This window comes from Eutrigla gurnardus (assembly GCF_963514095.1).
Source record: "Eutrigla gurnardus genome assembly, chromosome: 17".
NCBI classification, from domain to species: domain Eukaryota; kingdom Metazoa; phylum Chordata; class Actinopteri; order Perciformes; family Triglidae; genus Eutrigla; species Eutrigla gurnardus.
In genome coordinates this window covers 4228600-4248701 of record NC_139928.1, presented here as the reverse complement: position 1 = coordinate 4248701, position 20102 = coordinate 4228600, and the positions used below count along the sequence as shown (strand labels likewise).

General features: G+C 43.0%; 1 protein-coding gene across 3 annotated transcripts in view; it reads left to right on the top strand.

The window, feature by feature from the left end:
• The window catches only part of adcy2b (adenylate cyclase 2b (brain)), a 60797-nt gene that overhangs the window by 30992 nt on the left and 9703 nt on the right, over window positions 1-20102 (top strand). For 2 of the 3 annotated variants that reach the window (XR_014598700.1, XM_084032559.1), the window contains exons 5-16: window positions 2132-2280; window positions 3702-3813; window positions 5213-5340; window positions 6460-6618; window positions 7621-7753; window positions 10373-10549; window positions 10645-10685; window positions 10776-10856; window positions 11665-11734; window positions 11887-11984; window positions 12618-12702; window positions 18863-19003. Coding sequence is in view for 2 of the 3 variants with exons in the window: in XM_084032559.1 (XP_083888685.1) it covers window positions 2132-2280; window positions 3702-3813; window positions 5213-5340; window positions 6460-6618; window positions 7621-7753; window positions 10373-10549; window positions 10645-10685; window positions 10776-10856; window positions 11665-11734; window positions 11887-11984; window positions 12618-12702; window positions 18863-19003 (1374 nt within the window). In the remaining variant the exon portion in view is untranslated. The remainder of the gene's footprint in view (window positions 1-2131; window positions 2281-3701; window positions 3814-5212; window positions 5341-6459; window positions 6619-7620; window positions 7754-10372; window positions 10550-10644; window positions 10686-10775; window positions 10857-11664; window positions 11735-11886; window positions 11985-12617; window positions 12703-18862; window positions 19004-20102) is intronic. The other variant, XM_084032560.1, reaches the window with a different exon arrangement.

The following is a 20102-nucleotide window of genomic DNA, read 5'->3' as shown; positions in this document are numbered from 1 at the left end:
TCCTTGGACCAAATGATGTACCTTTAGCTACAATCTGCTGTGTGTGTGTGTGTGTGTGTGTGTGTGTGTGTGTGTGTGTGTGTGTGTGTGTGTGTGTGTGTGTGTGTGTGTGTGTGTGTGTGTGTGTGTGTGTGTGTGTGTGTGTGTGTGTGTGTGTGTGTGTGTGTGTGTGTGTGTGTGTGTGTGTGTGTGTGTGGATGCCAGTGCTAGACTAAACACTACAGAATCTCATTCAATAGCTGAATACTGATCGCTTTAGTTCTTTAATCAAACACATCATTAATAGAGCTCCATCCCTTCAGGCTATTATAATCCTCCGCATACTCACCCGAGAGTGTTCATATTGCATCAGTGCTGAATGAGTAAATAAGTGCGGGTGGTGTGGATTTCTATTTTTAGCTCAGTGCCCCCCCCCCCCCCCCCCCCCCTCTCTCTCTCTCTACTTCATTTGCTGCTGTGTTTTAGGAAATGGGCCTGTGGTGTGTGAACAATGTAATGACCCTCTCTGCTGTGAGACACATTTATGAGTCACACCCCCTCAGGCAGCTACTCACTCTCTATAATATGCACACGTACACACACACACACACACACACACACACACACACACACACACACACACACACACACACACACACACACACACACACACACACACACACACACACACACACACACACAAGCCTCCGTCCGATGTGGACGGTGCTGCTGTCGGTGAACTTCACAGTAAAGAATATGTCAACTTTCTGAACCATCAGCAGCAAAGTGACAGATCAGTTTGGCAGATGAGTCCACTAACAGGAAAGACAAATACAACACAACATCACAAAGTGCTTCACCTCATAAGTTGATTATCTGTAAGTCTATCTGGTTTCCTCTGCAATGCTGCGTAGTATTTCAATATTAAGAAAATGTTTTCCCTCTGAACACTTCAGTGAGGGGATGTATTGCTCTATAGGAGGTTGAATATTAGCTGGACGATGACTGTATTCTATGCAGCAGTAGAGAACAGCACAGAATAGAAACGTTCTTTTCCCTTCTGCTCTGTTACTGTGTCCACAATCACATACTATACACGGCATTAGTCAACATACAGTCTATTCTGAGTGAAGTTAAATCTTAAATTGAAGCATTACACAGCTGTCGGCTGTTGTCTGTTATAAACATCATCATTACCGCATTGCATTTATGCTGGCATAGTGTCAAGTGTTTGGATGCTACTATTATTCAAAGAGAATGAAATGTTCGTACTATTGGTTTCACATGAAAAAAACCTGTAAATTATGTTACATTCTATTGTGTTCTGTTCTACAAGGGTTTTTCACATTATTACCCAACGATATGCAGCTGTAGTCCCTTTATGCTCCACAAGAAAAACAATTTTAATAATGTGGAGGATGAGGTGAAGTGAATGGAATACTCGATAAATTAAAAGAACTGTCTGTTTTTCTCATTTTGCTAAGTTTTCAAGTGAAATCATAGATAAGAAGTTGCAGCTATACGGTGACTCTGTATTCCTCTGCCGTCCTCTAGTCCAACGAGTAGTTTGAATGTGAAATAGCACTTCTGTCTGATAAATAGTCCGCCTTGCTGCGGTGTTTTGTCTCTGACTCAGAATGCACCAGTCATGCTGTGTGACTTAGAAAACCAAAAAAGAGCCGAATACTTCCAGCCACATTAAGTCAGAGAGCCAAGCATCCTGCAGGTGCACAAGGTCATAGTGTTAACAATGGTATCCTGTTAGCATTAGGTGGATGCTTCATTTTAAAACAAATATCTGTACTTTCTACTTCTCACATTTTTAAAACAGGCTCGTTCATTTAGTTTTAATGCATTTGAGAGGAATTATTGATTATTATTTTTCTTTTCATACAAGTATAATCCTTCATAGGGATACTTTTTACTTCATAATTTGAGTAGATTTCAGAGCCTGTACTGTTTCTACTTTTTCTTGAGTAAAGAAGTAGAATCAGTACTTTTGAACACTTCTACTTGAGTGTATGTCTGTACCTTTGACAGCTACTGGTTACTGTATGATCGTGCCAACATTGTCATGTCATGTTGTCAACCTGCCACAGTTGGTTCCATCCCAGCTAAAACCAAACCTTCCCCTCTGCCTCTCTGTCCTCAGGAGCGTTTGCTGTTATCCTTACTGCCGGCTCACATCGCCCGGGTGATGAAAGCCGAGATCATCCAGAGGCTGCAGGGACCCAACTTCGGTCGAGCCGAGAGCACCAACAACTTCCACAACCTCTATGTGCAGCGGCACACCAATGTCAGGTCAGGCCCCCTCTCCTTTATCTCTGCCTCCACATTTTAAAGGTTATTATATTCTGCTCTCATCGTCGGGGCTTGATAGCATCCTATACCATCCAGCCCCCCCGCATCTCCTTTTGTCCCTTTGTCTTTTACCTGATCCCACGTTTGGATTGCTATGCTCTGCACTCCCCTCGTCCACCATCATCTCTCTTTATGTTTCTTCACTGCATCACATCTTCAAAATCCTTCATTGTATTCTATAAGGTCAGTATGTTCTGTGACAGCATGCCTCCTTTATATTGCGCAGGCTTGTAAACACAAACACTAACCACAAGAGCCTCTCCATAGAATGCCCTCAAGAAGAAATGTGTTCGTGTGAGATTCACAGCAGAAACAATATGACTATGTCCCTATTAAGTGTGTGTGTGGGTGAGTGTGTGTGCTCATGTTGATCTGCCTATTATCCTCCATCCTCACATGGTCTTGCTCACAGGAAAGAGGGCAATCTCTCCAGAACAAAGCCCTGACTCCCAAGGACATGCAGCAGTGTGGCTCTGCTGGGAGCCTCCCACACTAGACAGTCAGTGGAGAGCCAAACACCTGCCGCTGCCTCCACATCGCTGTCCACAGCGGGAGTGCAGCTCGCTGACAGGCTTTCCTTCTCTGGATACGGTTCCATTCTCAAACCGGTGCCGTCTTTGGTGCTTTTAGAAGTGTTTGCACCCTCATCTTGTTGCAAGCCGCAGCGTCGCTCTAAACTTTATTTATTTGTATTCTTATTATTTATTATTTTCTGAACGTGGAAGATTTTGATGGTTTGCACATAAATGACTCACCGCGTCTTACATTGAATTCTTGTTGTTTTCACGCACGACTCCAAGGTGAACAAAGAATCATAAAACAGCCAAAGACATATTAAATTCTGAACAGAAGTCAGGAGAGACCAGGTTTATCCAACAGCATAGAAAACATGAACTATTTAAAACACGTTCGCCTCATAGCCTGAGACTGTAACAAATGGTAGCAACCCAAAAATAGCTGCAGCAACTTATGAGACATAAAAGAGCATCACATACTTCGTAAGACTTTACATTAAGTAGACACTCATCAGCATGAATTGAAGCCTAACTAATGTGCAGTTCATCCTGAGTTAATGTAGAAATACTGAGGATGAAAATTGGTCCTCATATGGTTCAATGAAACACTAGAATTTTTAAATGAACGGTTGTCTTATTCATTAATAAAATATTAATATCCCATGTACTGAGGCCATAGTCCTTGCTGCAGTGGCCCGGGTCTGAATCTGCCCGGTGGCAGTGCATATCCTCGCCATCTCTCTCCCCCTTTCACGCTCAAGCTCAATAAAAAATACATTTATTAAAAAATAATTATATATATATTAATTGTGCATTGCATTTGCTGTCTCTCGTCATCTTGTGCAGCATTCTGTATGCAGACATCGTGGGCTTCACCAGGCTGGCCAGCGACTGCTCCCCCGGAGAACTGGTGCACATGCTCAATGAACTTTTCGGCAAGTTTGACCAGATTGCAAAGGTAACTCAAGACAAGTCGACAAGTGCGTCGGATGAAAACAATCACAGCAGAAGTGGATGAAACAGTGGAAAAGAGAAGGTTTTGTCAGATTTCACTGAAATCTGCCTCATAAATCCCTTAATTTCTAGAGCCTCCTGTTTCTGAATCAGTCTCAATATGACCTACATTAGTAAAGGGCACAATCAGCTGCTTCTGTGCAGTTATTCATCAGTGTTTCCAGATTCCAGCAAAATCAGGCGAAGTCATGCTGGTTCACCAGAAACTCAGACACCAGCGGAGCCTCCGCCTTCACCAGCCGAAGCTCTGCTACGCATTTAGGCCTTCATTTGGGCTTTTTGCACGCCGCTTCAATACGACACTGGGTTCACACGGGGTTTTTGTGTGGCACTTAACACCATGTTGTTAGCGTGAAACGGTCACAGTTAGCTTCAGGCAACAAAACCACCTAGTTAGATTTAGGAAAATCATCACGGTTGGGCTTAAAGTACCACTAAAACCTATAAAATACATGGGTTTTATAGGTACTTTAAAAATACAACGTATGTGCGGGAAAAACAACAACATATTTTATACTATGTCTCCTGTTGAGAACGTATCATAGTTACACAGATGCGTTTACAGAGCAGTCATACATGACATGCAAAAAGCAATACATTCATTATTAAATCATTGCGTAGTAAATTACCTACAAATTTGTTGAGAGCAGGCTGGTGCTCAGAAACACTGAGGGCCCCCATAGTAGTTTCCTGTCGTCTACTGCAGTCGACCTGGTAGTTTACACAGTAGCAGTCTTGTGCTGTCAATCAGACGGAGCACGGCCTTGAAATCCATGCTCTCTCTGCCCTGCGGCCAGCGTCGGCCTCCAAACCGTTCCTTCCCAGAGTGCCGTGCGTGTCAACAGCTGCAGGTTGCAGCCGCGTGGGCCGGCCGGAGTGTATCTGGCGGTCTCACGGGTCTGAACAGTTTGAGTCAGGCTCCTCTCAGCTCTGTGTCCGGCAGATCCGTCCGTTACATAACCCGATCCGGCCGTGAGCCGCTGCACATCCCACATGTGGAATGGGAGCTAATGCGCTCCGTGTGTGGGTGTCGGATTGTTTTGGATGCGAGTGAGTTTGTCTCTGTGTGTGTGTGTGTGTGTGTGTGTGTGTGTGTGTGTGTGTGTGTGTGTGTGTGTGTGTGTGTGTGTGTGTGTGTGTGTGTGTGTGTGTGTGTGTGTGTGTGTGTGTGTGTGTGTGTGTGTGTGTGTGTGTGTGTGTGTGTGGAGGTGAGAAATAGCATGAAAAGCCTCATTTTACAAATTAAATAGTTAACCGTTAGACTATAAATGTTGATGAAGAATGTACACTCTCTCTCTCTCTCTCTCTCTCCCACTCTCTCTCTCTCTCTCTCTCTCTCTAAGGAAAATGAGTGTATGCGAATCAAGATCCTCGGGGATTGTTACTACTGTGTGTCTGGTCTGCCTGAGTCGCTGCCTCACCACGCCAGAAACTGCGTGAAGATGGGCTTGGATATGTGTGAGGCCATCAAGTAAAATACCAGATCCCCCTCTCTCTCTCTCGCTCTCTCTCGCTCTCTCTCACACACACACAAACGAAAACACAAACAAACACGTCCGTCAAACAGATTGAGCAGAAGGAATGCCAGACTTGATTCCAGCTCTGTTTGAACTGCAGAATAAACACAATGTGAATTAAATATGATAAGCCTCCCCATTGAACAAATACAAATTCCAAACAAATGAAAAAATAGTCCCCTTAAGCCCCTTCTGCTCTCTGTCTCTACGTCGTTCACCCAGGCATGAAGTCACACACATTATTTTTGTAGAACAATAAATGTTGCTTGCCAGCGCTGACCTTTAATTACGAGCAGATTAAAGAGGCCGTTCTCTGACGTGACGAAGCAGAGAGTCTGTTCAGGGCTAGAATCTAATTCTGGAGGAAAGGTTCCATGTAAGTCACAAAACCGATAAATAATAAAAGCCTATAAACATGTTGAACTCGGTTGTTCAACATCTTTCAACCAGGAAACGGTTTCAGGCCAGTTTCATTCAGGCTGGTCACCAATGTCATTTTTTTTTTCCAACATTCAAAACTTCCATTGAGGTTTTCAAATATAGCCTCAAAAATCTGTCGTGGTGTTGTATTATGTTATCACCGAAAAGAAAATCTAAAATCCTCAATTAGAAAAATGGGATTCATTAGATTCAATAAACGGTCTTTAATTATTATTAATTTAACAGGTGGAGGGTGGATTATTGCATTGTTTTATCAGTCATGACTCACTATTCATTACTACTGCTACTTCTAATAAAAATAATAATAGCTCTGCGTTGTCGCCCTCCCTCCCATACACATTATATTTTCTAGTAGCCTTTGTTAGACCTGATTTATGGGAAATCTGAGTGCAGCATGAAACAGAGACTCTCTTTTGCAAAAAAAATAACTGACTCATAGCTTCTCCTCTAGCTGTTTCCTCCTGCCTAGGGTTCTTATGCTAAGCTAGGCTAATCCGGGTCCCACCCCCTGCTCTGTATAATCAACTTTTGCGATTGATATTAATCTTCTCACCTTGCTTTTGGAAATAAAGCACATTAGATGAGAGCATTCTTTCAAAACATACTAATCCTGCACCTTCCACTCTCCGCAGGAAGGTCCGAGATGCCACCGGGGTCGATATCAACATGCGCGTTGGCGTTCATTCCGGGAATGTCCTGTGTGGCGTGATTGGCCTCCGCAAGTGGCAATACGATGTGTGGTCACATGACGTAACCTTAGCCAATCATATGGAGGCGGGAGGTGTGCCAGGGTAAGATACTACCAATACTTCATGTAATGTTCCGCTTAATCGGCGGCTTTGAAAATCCTTATTATCATGGTGTTTTTGGCAAACGGTTGGCAGCATTAGTATGTCAAGCAGACAGGCAGCTAGGCTCTGGGATTTGACTAACTCGTCCTGCTGTCTCTGTGATTTATGTTGATTTGCACTTAGCAAGTCAGTGAATTCCCATCTGCTCTGCTGCAGTTCCATGTGGTCTACAGGAGAAGAGAGCCGGCCCCCGTGGCAAGGAGCGCCATAGTGTCATTACCTTGGGTTCCAGTGGAGAATCAGTGTCTCAACCAGGCGGTTTGAGAGGCTTTTTCACCCTTAAAAGAACGTTGCTGCCATCAGATTCATCAGTAACCATTAAAAAATATCAAAGATCGGACAGGCCAACCAAAAAAGAGTGTTCATCATCAGTGTGCTTAAACCAGTGCTGGCTGAACCACAGCGAACCACCCCCATAAATCCCAATACATAGAAACAGCTGAGGGAACGACGTAGCAGCACATCAACACACAATGTCCGTCCACAGCCGGACGTGGAACATGTAAAATATGTCTGTGCTAAATTCTACGGCGTTTTAAACATTTCCGTCTAATTATAGCCACCTCATTTGCAGAGCAGCGCCATGTTTCTTATGTGGCATCGGCTCTGCCATCCTAGCGCTGCAATGAGCGTGGGGAAATTGGCTGCTGGTTATGTGTAAACTGCACAGAAAACAAGCTCTCTCCAGTGCCACCGCATCGTCTCACTGGGCTGCTAATGGTTTCTCCTCTCATGCCCGCTGAAAGCTATCTGAAAAATATGAAAGCACATCTCCCTGCCTCGGCTCGCAAGCAACAAAAAAGCTGAAAATACGGAATTGCATGTTATTGTAAAGCTCGAGAGTAAATATTATGTTTGAGAGAGCGAGAGAGGGCTGTTAACGGCACAAGCTCTTAGCCTCCCTCATCATCTACCCTCTTACCTCTTCCTGTCTCCTCTCAGAAGGGTCCACATCTCCTCTGTGACGTTGGAGCATTTAAAGGGCTCATATAAGGTGGAGCCTGGAGACGGGCAGAGGAGAGACTCCTACCTGAAGGAACACGGAGTGGTCACCTACCTGGTCATCAACCCCAAGGTCAGCTACCATCACATGCTTAGACCTTCACACCTCCAACACAAACATCACGTAGGGGGTGAATGTAGTCTCAGTGTTTAGTCCTGGTCGTGTATCGCTCTCTCATGGCCACAAAACAATAGAACGACATCCCAACAGAACTAATAACATCTCATCATTTTCAACCAAACAACAGCTTGGTCGTCAAACTGTGACAGTGCATGCTATACAACCATGAAGAAGGTCCCTGTCCTGCCTATAGGCACATGAGGGCGAGATTTGTTTGTTTATTTATTTTTTTGTGAAATGTCTCAACAATTATCAGATGGATATGCAGTGAAATTTGATACATTCATTTGTATCCCAATAAGAATCGATGACAATGAACTGTAATAACTCTGGAGAATCTGAGACTTCTAGCAGGTCAAAAATTATATTTGTCTAATTTATTTGTTTATTGATTTTTGATCAAATTCCCATCAGCCTCAGCTGTACTGTGTGTTTAGTGTCATTATTTGTGTTTTTGGTATAATGGAGGGTCTACTTCTGGTTTTGATGTGCTAGAGCTCATACAGTAAGGAAACAGTACGACGGTGTCAAGTGTAAGGGAGTAATACTAGTGTGCAGCCATCCGGAGACAGACTGTTATCAAATGAACAGCATCTCTGCAGGTGTTCAGTCAGTCGCTTTAGTGAGAGAAGATTATATCTGAAGTGAAGTCCCTTCTTCCCTCTTCAGGGATTTTGCAGCTCCTCCTTTCTGAACAGGACAGAAAGGGCTGATTAAGGACAGTGAAGAGATCTGCCTCCTCTGTGAAGGCTCTGCTCAGAATATCTCGACATAGAATATGTTGTTGGCGTCTGTGCTCGGTGTGTTTTGGCTTGGCCAATGAAAACAGTGCTTACCAGTCCTGTGCCTTTCTCCTTCCCCCACTTGGCAAAAATGCACGTAGGCCTTGATTCGTTCTCCTCCAGCATGCTGTGTTGACTGTTTGCTTTCTTCACAGCACGGTTCTGAACGCTGAGTCTTTTCTAAACAACTCCTTCATGCTTTCCCATCCATCTTTTTGGAAATGCCAATGGCATCTTTTCAGCATTAATTTCTCCAAATCTGGTCCCTGTTTTTTCATGTCCTCCTTTCCATCTTCTTACGGTAGCTTTTAAATCACCACCTCGGGAGCAGAATATTCCAGTTTCCGTGTGAGCAAAGTGACTTTATCAGGTGTTCCCGGGTTCTGATCCGTGTAACATCCTCTGTCCAACATGAACACATGTTCACTCTCTCATCAACATGTTTCCAAGATCTCTTCTGCTCTTGTGACTCTATCAGCTGTGATTTTGTCTTGAAGAAGTTATTTATGCGAGTCATACAAGCTGCATGTTATATCAGCCTTTTAAATAGCACTCTGCAGTACATTAGTGCGTTTCATGAGGGCTTGTCACTCACCCTCTTGGCATGCTTTTTATTTCTGGTATCCCATTTATGAATGCAGAGCAGCAACGCAGGGTAACAGCAGACCTGATTTCCTCCGGCCTCCTGCAGCCCTGCAGGCTGGAAGTAAAGCACAAGCTCATAGGAGGTCTTCACAAAACAGAACTCTGTCTTTTATTTACTGGAACAGAGATAGATTTTCAGTCATTTATCAGATATTGGCAAAGGTCTGTGGGTGGTCGGTGACATTTTCAAGTATTCCTGAATGGATCAAGGACAAATATGGAGCATGGATCACAGGAGGTGTCATCTCCACTGTCATTGTCATTGTTTGTCACTGTCAGAGGGGTTCAGCACCCCGCGGGAAATAAACACCACTGTGATGTGTGTGTGTGTGTGTTGCTTTCAGAGCTTAGAATAGAGTTATTGGCCGTGTTTGGTCAGTCACAATACCTATCTCTATCAGAGGAACGGAACAAGAAACATCATCTGACTAATCCTCCTCGATGTTACCTGCTCCATTTTGGCATAAACGTCCACTTTTCCGCTGCTGTACGGCGTTCCTGTCAGCGGTAAAGTGGCGTGGTGTTTGTCAGAGAGGCACTCAGCATGCCGGCAGAAATACAAGGAGTGCTGCATCCTTCTCTGAAAAAAGGTTTGAAGTAGCTCAAAACACTGACAGACGGGTCACAGATGTCAAGAGCTGTCAGCATTCCCATCGTAGCTTTCCATGGACTGCTGTTACAGTGTTGACTCTCTGAGATCAGCTTGGTGAAGAAATGAAGGGTTGTTATTTACGTGGTCCCACTTTCTCTCTGTAGCTTTTGGTCCTAATCTCACTGTCTACAATGTGGGACCTTCAGCCGTCTGAAATTGTTTGCCGTCTCAAATCTCCAACATGGATTACCTAAAACTAGCAACACGTTCAACATTTTAATGTATGAAGTTAAAATGCAGCCGTGCTCAGTTCAATATACAGTGGTGTCTTGTGTGACCAGGTGCTAATGCTAACTAGCCAAATTAAGATGGATTCTGTTGCAGACTTTACAGTCGGTTGACTAGCCTGGAGGACGTTTTTTCTCACTGTGCCACCATATCACATCATATCACATCATTGTCAAAAGGGACCTCGGCGTCATTCAACTCACAACAAAGTCACTAATGTCAGTGATCACCTGTGTCCTCTCTCTTCCCGCTGCTTCTCCCCAGACTGAGAGGCACAGTCCTCTGCTGGGTGTGCGCTCGCGGCCCTCTCTGGACGGGGGGAAGATGAGGGCGTCCGTCAGGATGACCCGCTACCTGGAGTCCTGGGGCGCAGCTAAACCCTTTGCCAACCTCCACCACCGAGACAGCATGACCACAGACAATGGGAAGATCAACACGACCGTAAGTCGGCTACAATGCAACGCGTCTGTCTTCCAAACAAAGCAACACACACAGAGGCAGATGTGGGTTATGAATAGATGGACGGTCTGTTTCAGGATGTTCCGATGGGGCAGTACCACTTCCAGAGACGAGAACGGTGAGCTCAGAACAACGCTGCACTCTGTCTTTTACACCCTTTCATCACATGTACTGTCATTATTCTGTCCTCCATTTCCTTCCATCCCAGGTCCAAATCTCAGAGGAGGAGATTTGAGGAGGAACTCAATGAGCGAATGATTCGCACCATCGACGGCATCAACTCACAGAAGTAAGCATCATTTCTTCTGCATCAGATTACGGTCCTCCCAGGAGTCGGGATGGACGCCTGTACAGTTAGAAAGAGTCATCCCCAGGAGTTCTGATTCTGTAGTTAATGATGATTACAAACCCTTTTGTTGATCACTCACAGAAAGAAGTCTGTTTTAGGACTAAAGTGTCAGAAGGGCTTTGTTTATTCTTGTTTTATGGATAATACTATTACACTTTATTTATACAGCACTTTTCTTCACAATGTTAGAGATGACAATGTGGTGGAACTCTCCTATGTATTTATGTTTATCTCTCCCGTCATTGGTGAACCACTACACAGTCCCGTTGGCTTTGTGTTGTTTGAAGCAGAGTGCAGCACTTTGTCCCCTTGGGGCCAATAAAGTATCTTATTTTTATCAACAGTTTGTTAACAAAATGAGTTTGTAAAATTGTTGATTTTGTTATTTTATAGTGCATTTTACAAAAGAAATAGCAACAACAGTGATTTCTTTCATGGTTCTTTTCCCAAGTGCACAGTGATGACGGATAATTATTGTGGGCATATTAATATGTATTTTTGTTATTTAATGGAAGCAAGAAAGAAGCTCTCTCAGTGTATATTCACTGTAAAATAGGCATCATCTTTGCACATTTCATAAAACCACCGCTGATTTAGAATTGAAATAAGTTGATGTAATAAATAGTAAAAGCCCATCCAATAAAGCAATCATCTTTAGTATTTGGCTCATTACAGCAGCATGAAGAATAGATTTCAGATACCACATGACAGAACTCCCAGGCTTCTCTGAATGCGTCTGTTTCTCCAGACAGTGGCTGAAGTCAGAGGACATCCAGAGGATCTCATTGTTCTTCCACAACAAAGCTCTGGAGAAAGAGGTAGGAATGCATAAACACCTGCCAGCATTGTTTGCTGGGGAGACAAATCAGTTGAGTTGTATGGTGTCGGTGACAGAAGCCAATAAGGAGTGTATGATCAGTGCCTTTGCATGTGTTGCTGCTCCCACTTTTCCCGTTTGTTCTCTCAACAGTACAGATCCACAACGCTACCGGCCTTCAAGTACTACGTCACCTGCGCCTGCCTCATATTCTGCTGTATATTCATAGTGCAGGTCCTCGTCCTGCCCAAGTAAGTCTGCAGCCCTTCACAGGATTTACGTTGCACGGTCCCCGTCGCATCGACAAACTCTGGGGGGGGCTTGAAAAAGCCATTTGATGCCAGCTGTCTCATCAACAGGGCCTCACTGAAATGAAAGGAGGCAGGCGAGCGAGAGGCAGAATGCTAAAGAGCAGATGGAGATGAAAGTGCACCATGTCTGATTGTGATTATAGATAAGGTGAATCAAAGTGTGCGTCGCCTCTTTAATGGCACGGAGAGAAATTCACGCTCCTGTTAATTTACTGACTCCGGGTGCGTAATTCAGCATCTGAGAGGCCAGTGATTGTCCAATTTGCCTCTCCCTTCACTCTCCTTCTCTCGGCTCCATGTGTCGCGGCATGGCTCCGCACATTCAGCTGTGATCATGTGCTTTCACCGCAGGGATCCTTAAATCAGCCGTATGGCGTTCCTCCACAGAGAATAGTGATGTTTACGGAGCACATCAAGTGTGCTACTGTACCATCGGCACTTCTGCTTACTCTGTAAACGGACTGCAGGTGTGAGGTAGAATACATCAGAGCCGTCCATACGTTTATTGCACTGCAGGGGGCCGAGAGGTGTCAGGAGGGTTTAGAGTAAAGTGTGTGTGTGTGTGTGTTGCAGAACTTCTGTGCTGGGGATCTCCTTCGGCCTGGCCTTCCTGCTGCTGGCTTTGATCCTGCTCCTTTGCTTCGCTGGTCACATCATGGTGGGTTTGCATGGATTTATCACTGAACACACACTTGCACACGCACACAACATTTGGAAAGTGCCTTTGTCTTTTCTTTTATATAGAAATTATCTTCTTGCAAATCCTTTATGCTGTTGACAGATTAGTTTTCCCACAGGTTGATGTCACACACACATGTTTAGGGATTGAAATCCACACAGGAATATTTTGCGTTGCCTCTCCGTGCGATACATTATCAATACACTCGTGCCAAGTGTTGATATTTTTTATTAAAACAAGCAAACACTCTAAACGTGAGAATGAAAAGCAATTAGTCAGCTACACTAGAAATACCGTGGAGGTGGAGCCCAGAACCTGGTGGGAGTCGAGGAGAGTCCAGTTTGAGGTCCCATAAGCAACACTTTTGTATTCTCACAGTGACGATCCTCTGGCTGTTTCTAATTTATCATCTATCAGACATCCGGCTCTTTAAACAGATGGTCAGAGGCACTCGCAGTGCTTACAAACCATTATTTCAACGTTACTTCTCTCCCATTGTGTATTTATTAATACTGATCTTCCGGCTTGAAGCAATCGATAGAGACCCTCGTGGGGATTGCTCTTACTAGATCTGAGTTTGTGTGTATAAAAACACAATTTTTGTTACAAAGCAGATCCAAGAAGCAGCCTAGTTGACATACGTGATTTGTCTACGTTCTCAGATCTCCCAGTTTGGTAGCTTATAATACCTGTGACTCACTTTGTGACTGTGACCACCTGCCTGTGGAAATCATGGCATCAAATCAGCTCACAAGACTGTTGCACTCTTCCAAGATAAGTCACGACCTTTCATGAAGGTCATTAAGAGGTCCTCTCTACTTGGACTCTACTGTGAGAACATACTGTAGGAATGGTTGAAGTCCCTCTTTTTGCATGGAACCACGTAATCTGTTGCTCCCATTATTGATTGATTGTTAAAGCCTGGGACCAAAAGAAACATTGGTGACGCTTGCAGTTACCCAACATTGTAGCTGCCTCAAACGATGTATGATGAAGATGGAATCAGAAGGGATCTAGTCTCTCTAGCCGACTAAAGTTAAAGTAGGTTTGCTGTATACCGGCACGACACCACTCCTTAAATGAGAAGCTAAATGGTACCAAAAACTAGCTGGCCATATCCTAAGATTGCCATAGATTATGTTCTATTAATCTTCAAACACCACTGAACAAAGTAACTTCAAATCTATAGCTAATGTTTAACTACATGTATCAAATACAAAATAAATGTAGTCTGTGTACATCAGGCTCCCTCCAGGTGATGGAAGAGTGAGTGCAACCTTTACTGGCTGAATGCTACTCTGCTTTATGCAGTGACTGGTTTTTAATGGGGCTGCACGGTGGTGTAGTGGGTAGCACTGTCGCCCCGGGTTCCTTCTGTGTGGAGTTTGCATGTTCTCCCCGTGTAAGCGTGGGTTCTCTCCGGGTTCTCCGGCTTCCTCCCACAGTCCAAAGACATGCAGGATGGGGATAGGTTCATTGATGACTCTAAATTGCCTGTAGGTGTGAATGTGAGTGTGAATGGTTGTTTGTCTCTACATGTTGGCCCTGCGATGGACTGGCGACCTGTCCAGGGTGAACCCTGCCTTCGCCCAATGACAGCTGGGATCGGCTCCAGCCCCCCTGCGACCCTGAATACAGGATAAGCGGTAGACGATGGATGGATGGATGGATGGATGGATGGATGGACGGATGGATGGTTTTTAATGCTCCAGTACATGATTTTATGTGTTATCTACACATCTCCCTATTTGGTTTCTTATAACTGGAAATCAAGGAGCCAATATCAAGTACGTCACAAGCTACTCTGGCGTTTTATTTGATCAAGTATTGATTTGTATTTTTTTCTTTTTTGAGATTTTGCTTCTACTTCTGATGTCTGTTAACTTTGTGGGTCTGTGACAGAAACAGTTCAACCATGAAGATGTCAACTCACGCCGTGGTCTGTTGCCAGGAAACAACTAAGCGATGCCTGTTAACACTTTGTGTGGGAAGCAGTTGTCAATTCAATAACAATTAATTCCATTATCGTCCAAAGAAAAATCTTTGCAAAAAAGAAAAATCTTTGCAAAAAAGAATTTTGACTTTGAATTTTGAATGAATCACTGTTGTACTGTGTCAACCAAACATCAGATTTCTTACATAGGTAAAAACATTCATTGGAACTGCCAACATTTTATTAAAGGTCCCATATTATACTGATTTTCATCAATTCCACAAAGCTGTCAGAGGCCCAACAACACTGTTTCGGCATTGCCCCAAACCCATCCGTGGTCCTGAATTTCAGCTGTCTAAAAGTTGCTCAAATGAGCTCTGCTGAATCTGAACAGCCTGTAGGAGCACCGTTTCTACCAGTGGGGGGGCTGCAGAGACCATGCAGGAGCCGCTTGTTTTCCTCATTCTGAGAGTTGGCAGGCTCAGGGAAGACCAGTTTATAGTTGTAGAGACCAGAGAAAACCTGTTTTTCATAATATGGGACCTTTAAATCACATGTTAATTCATTTCAAAGGGATATTTTATCAAGTACCTTTCTAAACATTCATTTATGAGTATGCATTATAAGCATATTCAAAAGACATAATGATTTTATAAGACTTTATAAAACTCTTTGAATTGACTTTATCAATTTTATTTTAAAGATAATGATTTAAAAAACAGCTTAAGAAATGAATAATAAAACATGTGAGCACAGTGTGTGGAGGAATAGGGCTGCTGGAACCACCTGGGTCACCAACCAGGACATTAGGTGTGCATGGTCCCGATGGTCCCGATGGTCCCGATAGTCACGATGGTCAAGATGGTCTCAAAGGTTCCGATGGTCAGGATGGTCAGGATGGTCAGGATGGTCCTGATGGTCCCAATAGTCCCAATGGTCCTGATGGTCACAATGGTCGCGATAGTCACGATGGTCAAGATGGTCTCAAAGGTTCCAATGGTCAGGATGATCCTGATGGTCAGGATGGTCCTGATAATCAAGATGGTCTCGAAGGTTCCGATGGTCAGGATGGTCAGGATGGTCCTGATGGTCCCAATAGTCCCAATGGTCCTGATGGTCACAATGGTCGCAATAGTCATGATGGTCAGGATGATCATGATGGTCCTGATGGTCCTGAAAAAAACAGCAGTTATTTATAACATTTGATATACAAAGTAAAAACCACATTCTAAAAAAACATTTCTATTGCAAATTAAAACACAGAAACTGGAATGAGATTTGTGATGTCAGAGTCAACACACAGACACAACATTTTGACTTCATGAAACATTTAAAATATAAAACTGGGAGCACGGTTATCTTCTGTGTTTTGCTGACAAGACGTTTCTAACAGCATTCTTACAGTTTTTCTCGATCGTTTACACACATTTTCTGAAAGCATGCCTCATACTCTCAGAACTCTACACACAAATCAAAAAAACACACACACAATGGGCAAAACCCCTCAATTCTCCTGCAAAATGAAACTTTACATTCAAAACAATGTTATTTCTTCTCAAAATGGTATTTTGTTGTCAAATGACACACAAACCATCATATGAATAGACATTTATAAGAACCAGTTGAACACTGATGTGCTCAATGTAAAACACGATGAACACTTCTTCTCCATTTACCATAATGACTTAGGCCTTTTTTTGTTCAGTGTTACAATCACTACAGACAGTACATACATAAATGTGTTGTAAAATATTTTAGAATATTGTTTTTATATATTTTATTTTTCCCACAAGAATACTGTAATGTACACAGTGTTCATCCCAACCAACACAAAGTTGCATATACAGTGGTCTACATACAAAACCAGAAGAAATGACTGTATACAGTTACAAAAAAAAACAAAAAACAACAACTATCCCGCATCCTCTCTTCTGTTTCGCTCTGGCCACAGCACCTCATCCACATCACAGGCAATGCAAGCGATGGCCGGGCAGCGGGGGAAATATCGCCTAGCATGGCAAATCCATGGCTCCTCCTCGTCTATCACTCCTCTGGCTCTGCCTCTGTTGCCAATGTTGGCATCCATTGCTCCAAAACAGAAGAGCTCACCTGTTGCACTTTTATGCTAATGCTCTGATTGCAAATTGTAAAACTGTGTTGCAGGTGTTTTCCCATGTGATGAGTCAGTGTGCATAGTAGGGAAATTAACTTTAGAATTTTGAATGGCAGTGTGTTCCTCGTGAAAACAAGAGATTTTCTTCATGAAAATTGTGCCAAATGCAGAGAATTGTGTGTAGTGTTTTGAAAAAAGTGTGTTTTAGAACTGCAATTTGAGTGTAAAGCAGGAATTGTGCTTGCAGTTTAGCAGAGCTAGTTCAGGGTGTTGGTGCATGAGTTACATGTTGTGGTCATTGTGTCTCAAGTACCAGTATTTGTGTGTAAACAATTGAGAAAAACTGTATAAAGCTTCGTCGACTGGCTTTAGGTTTCTGAAGACGTTCGCCTCTCATCCTCATACAGCATACAGCATTATTTTACACAAGGATTATATGAGCGGATCTATCCTTCATTCTCCTTCATACAATAGTTCATCCATCAAGGAGAGAGAGAGAGAGAGAGAGAGAGAGAGAGAGAGATCATGTATTACGGGTTTCTGCTAAGCATCAATTTAACGCTCAATAAAAGCTGCCATGGTCGCTGGTGAAAGAGCACACAATTAACTAATGAGAGAGTGTGTCTAATGTAATCTACGATGAGTGTGTGTGTGTGTGTGTGTGTGTGTGTGTGTGTGTGTGTGTGTGTGTGTGTGTGTGTGTGTGTGTGTGTGTGTGTGTGTGTGTGTGTGTGTGTGTGTGTGTGTGTGTGTGTGCGTGTGTGTGTGTGTGTTGTGGAAGTTGTTTGTAATGGGGCCTTTTACACTTAGTGCTCTGTTTATCTGAGGGAGCACATTACATGGTCATTCTGATCAAAACCTTGAGATTCGTTTCATTTTGTGTTGAATGTTAATTGCGTGGAGACCACGAGGACTCGATCCAAGTGTGAGTGTGAGAGCTCCTACTGAAGTATGAAACACAAGGAAACCTTCTCACTAATGTCAATGATTAGAAGTAGGGACGGGAAGAGACACGAGATCCATTAGACTCTAAAAGAGGAAGATGTGTTTTCAGAGCAACAAAAATATTTGAACGAATATCTTTACTAAATAATCATAATTCCACTTCTCCAGTTGATTTAAAAGGGAAACATAACATGTGGATATGCATTGATATCATCATGTATCTTCTCCTGTTGATAACTTACATTAAAACATTATCATTAAATATGTGCTTATTTGCAGAACAGAAATCTGAACATCAAATAGATAAGATTCAAAATGTTTGATTCATTTTATTGACACATTATAGTCGAAGGTTTTTATTGAAGGAATTTTGAATATGTCTGTTTTTTAAACACAGAATCAGAAAATACTGTCACAAAATATAATTTGTCCATGTTTTAGGAACACAACGTTCTATAAATCAGGCTGTAGATGATATATGAACAAAGCCCTCCATAAAAACCTTCAGATGATTGGAATGAAACTGGAAATTATGGAGATTTCTGGCGTGAGTATGAGAAAAAAAAAAAACACTTTTAAACATAGCAAAATCCCATCCGTGTTCCAAAACACCACAAGTCAACAGGGTAAAAGAAAAACAAATGCATATCACCATAAAACATCCCCAGTTGATTACATGAATGAAGCTTTTAAATATGCAAAGAGGGCATTATCTAATGCAAGCTTTTGAGGGATTTAGAATCAATCTAGGAAATAGACAAAGTGTACAACAAACACCTACATGTGTATTTTGGATGTTTTCTTTCCACTAGTCTGAAAGAGGACATGTCATTGAAGCCAAATAGCCCCAAATCTCAAAATGAACCAGTGTGACGATGTTTTCCGCCTGCAGCGTCCCGCCTTAAATGAAGCACGTCCGGGTTTTGTACATGACAGATGAGCCTGGGTTCTTTGTTTTAATATGCTGAGAAGTAGAAAAGGTCAACTGAACTATGAGAATTACTGTAATAAATGGATTGATTCGACCTAACCATGTCTCTTGGTATTTTGAGTAACAATTACGAGCAGAAAGAATGAGAGGTTTCACTCCAGCTTGTATTGTTTATGTTGTCGTTCTCATCCTTCCCTCTGTTTCTCTGCATCCTTAGCAGGGAAGGAAGGGCTCCTTCTGCTCTCTCACCTGGTTCCCCACTTCCTCCCGCATCATCGTCACCAACAATCCATGGCTGCGATTGGTCCTCACCATGACGACCACTGCTCTCATACTTGTGATGGCCGTCTTCAACATGGTACGAGAAGCGAGATGTGGGTGTGGTCGCTCCGTTGTATGATCAGCTGATTGTGGAATAGTCTGGTACACTGCGTGGTTAAGTGCCTCTTGGCTTCTGTTCTATAATTATGCCACTAAATATAACACTCATACCTGCAATGATACAGTATGCAAAAATATGCAAGTGTGAAAAGTACAGTTACACATAACCATTTCATATTACTGTACAGCTGATTGTATATATATATATATATATATATAGATATATATATATATATATATATATAGATAGATAGATAGATAGATAGATAGATAGATAGATAGATAGATAGATAGATATACACTCAGCGGCCACTTTATTAGGTACACCTGTCCAACTGCTCGTTAACGCAAATTTCTAATCAGCCAATCAGATGGCAGCAACTCAATGCATTTAGGCATGTAGACATGGTCAAGACGATCTGCTGCAGTTCAAACCGAGCATCAGAATGGGGAAGAAGGTGATTTAAGTAACTTTGAACGTGGCATGGTTGTTGGTGCCAGACGAGCTGGTCTGAGTATTTCAGAAACTGCTGATCTACTGGGATTTTCACGCACAACCATCTCTAGGGTTTACAGAGAATGGTCCGAAGAAGAGAAAATATCCAGTGAGCGGCAGTTCTGTGGGCGCAAATGCCTTGTTGATGCCAGAGGTCAGAGGAGAATGGCCAGACTGGTTTGAGCTGATAGAAAGGCAACAGTAACTCAAATAACCACTCGTTACAACCGAGGTATGCAGAAGAGCATCTCTGAACACACAACACGTCGAACCTTGAGGCGGATGGGCTACAGCAGCAGAAGACCACACCGGGTGCCACTCCTGTCAGCTAAGAACAGGAAACTGAGGCTACAATTTGCACAGTCTCACCAACATTGGACAATAGAAGATTGGAAAAACGTTGCCTGGTCTGATGAGTCTTGATTTCTGCTGCGACATTCGGATGGTAGGGTCAGAATTTGGCGTCAACAACATGAAAGCATGGATCCATCCTGCCTTGTATCAACGGTTCAGGCTGGTGGTGGTGGTGTAATGGTGTGGGGGATATTTTCTTGGCACACTTTGGGCCCATTAGTACCAA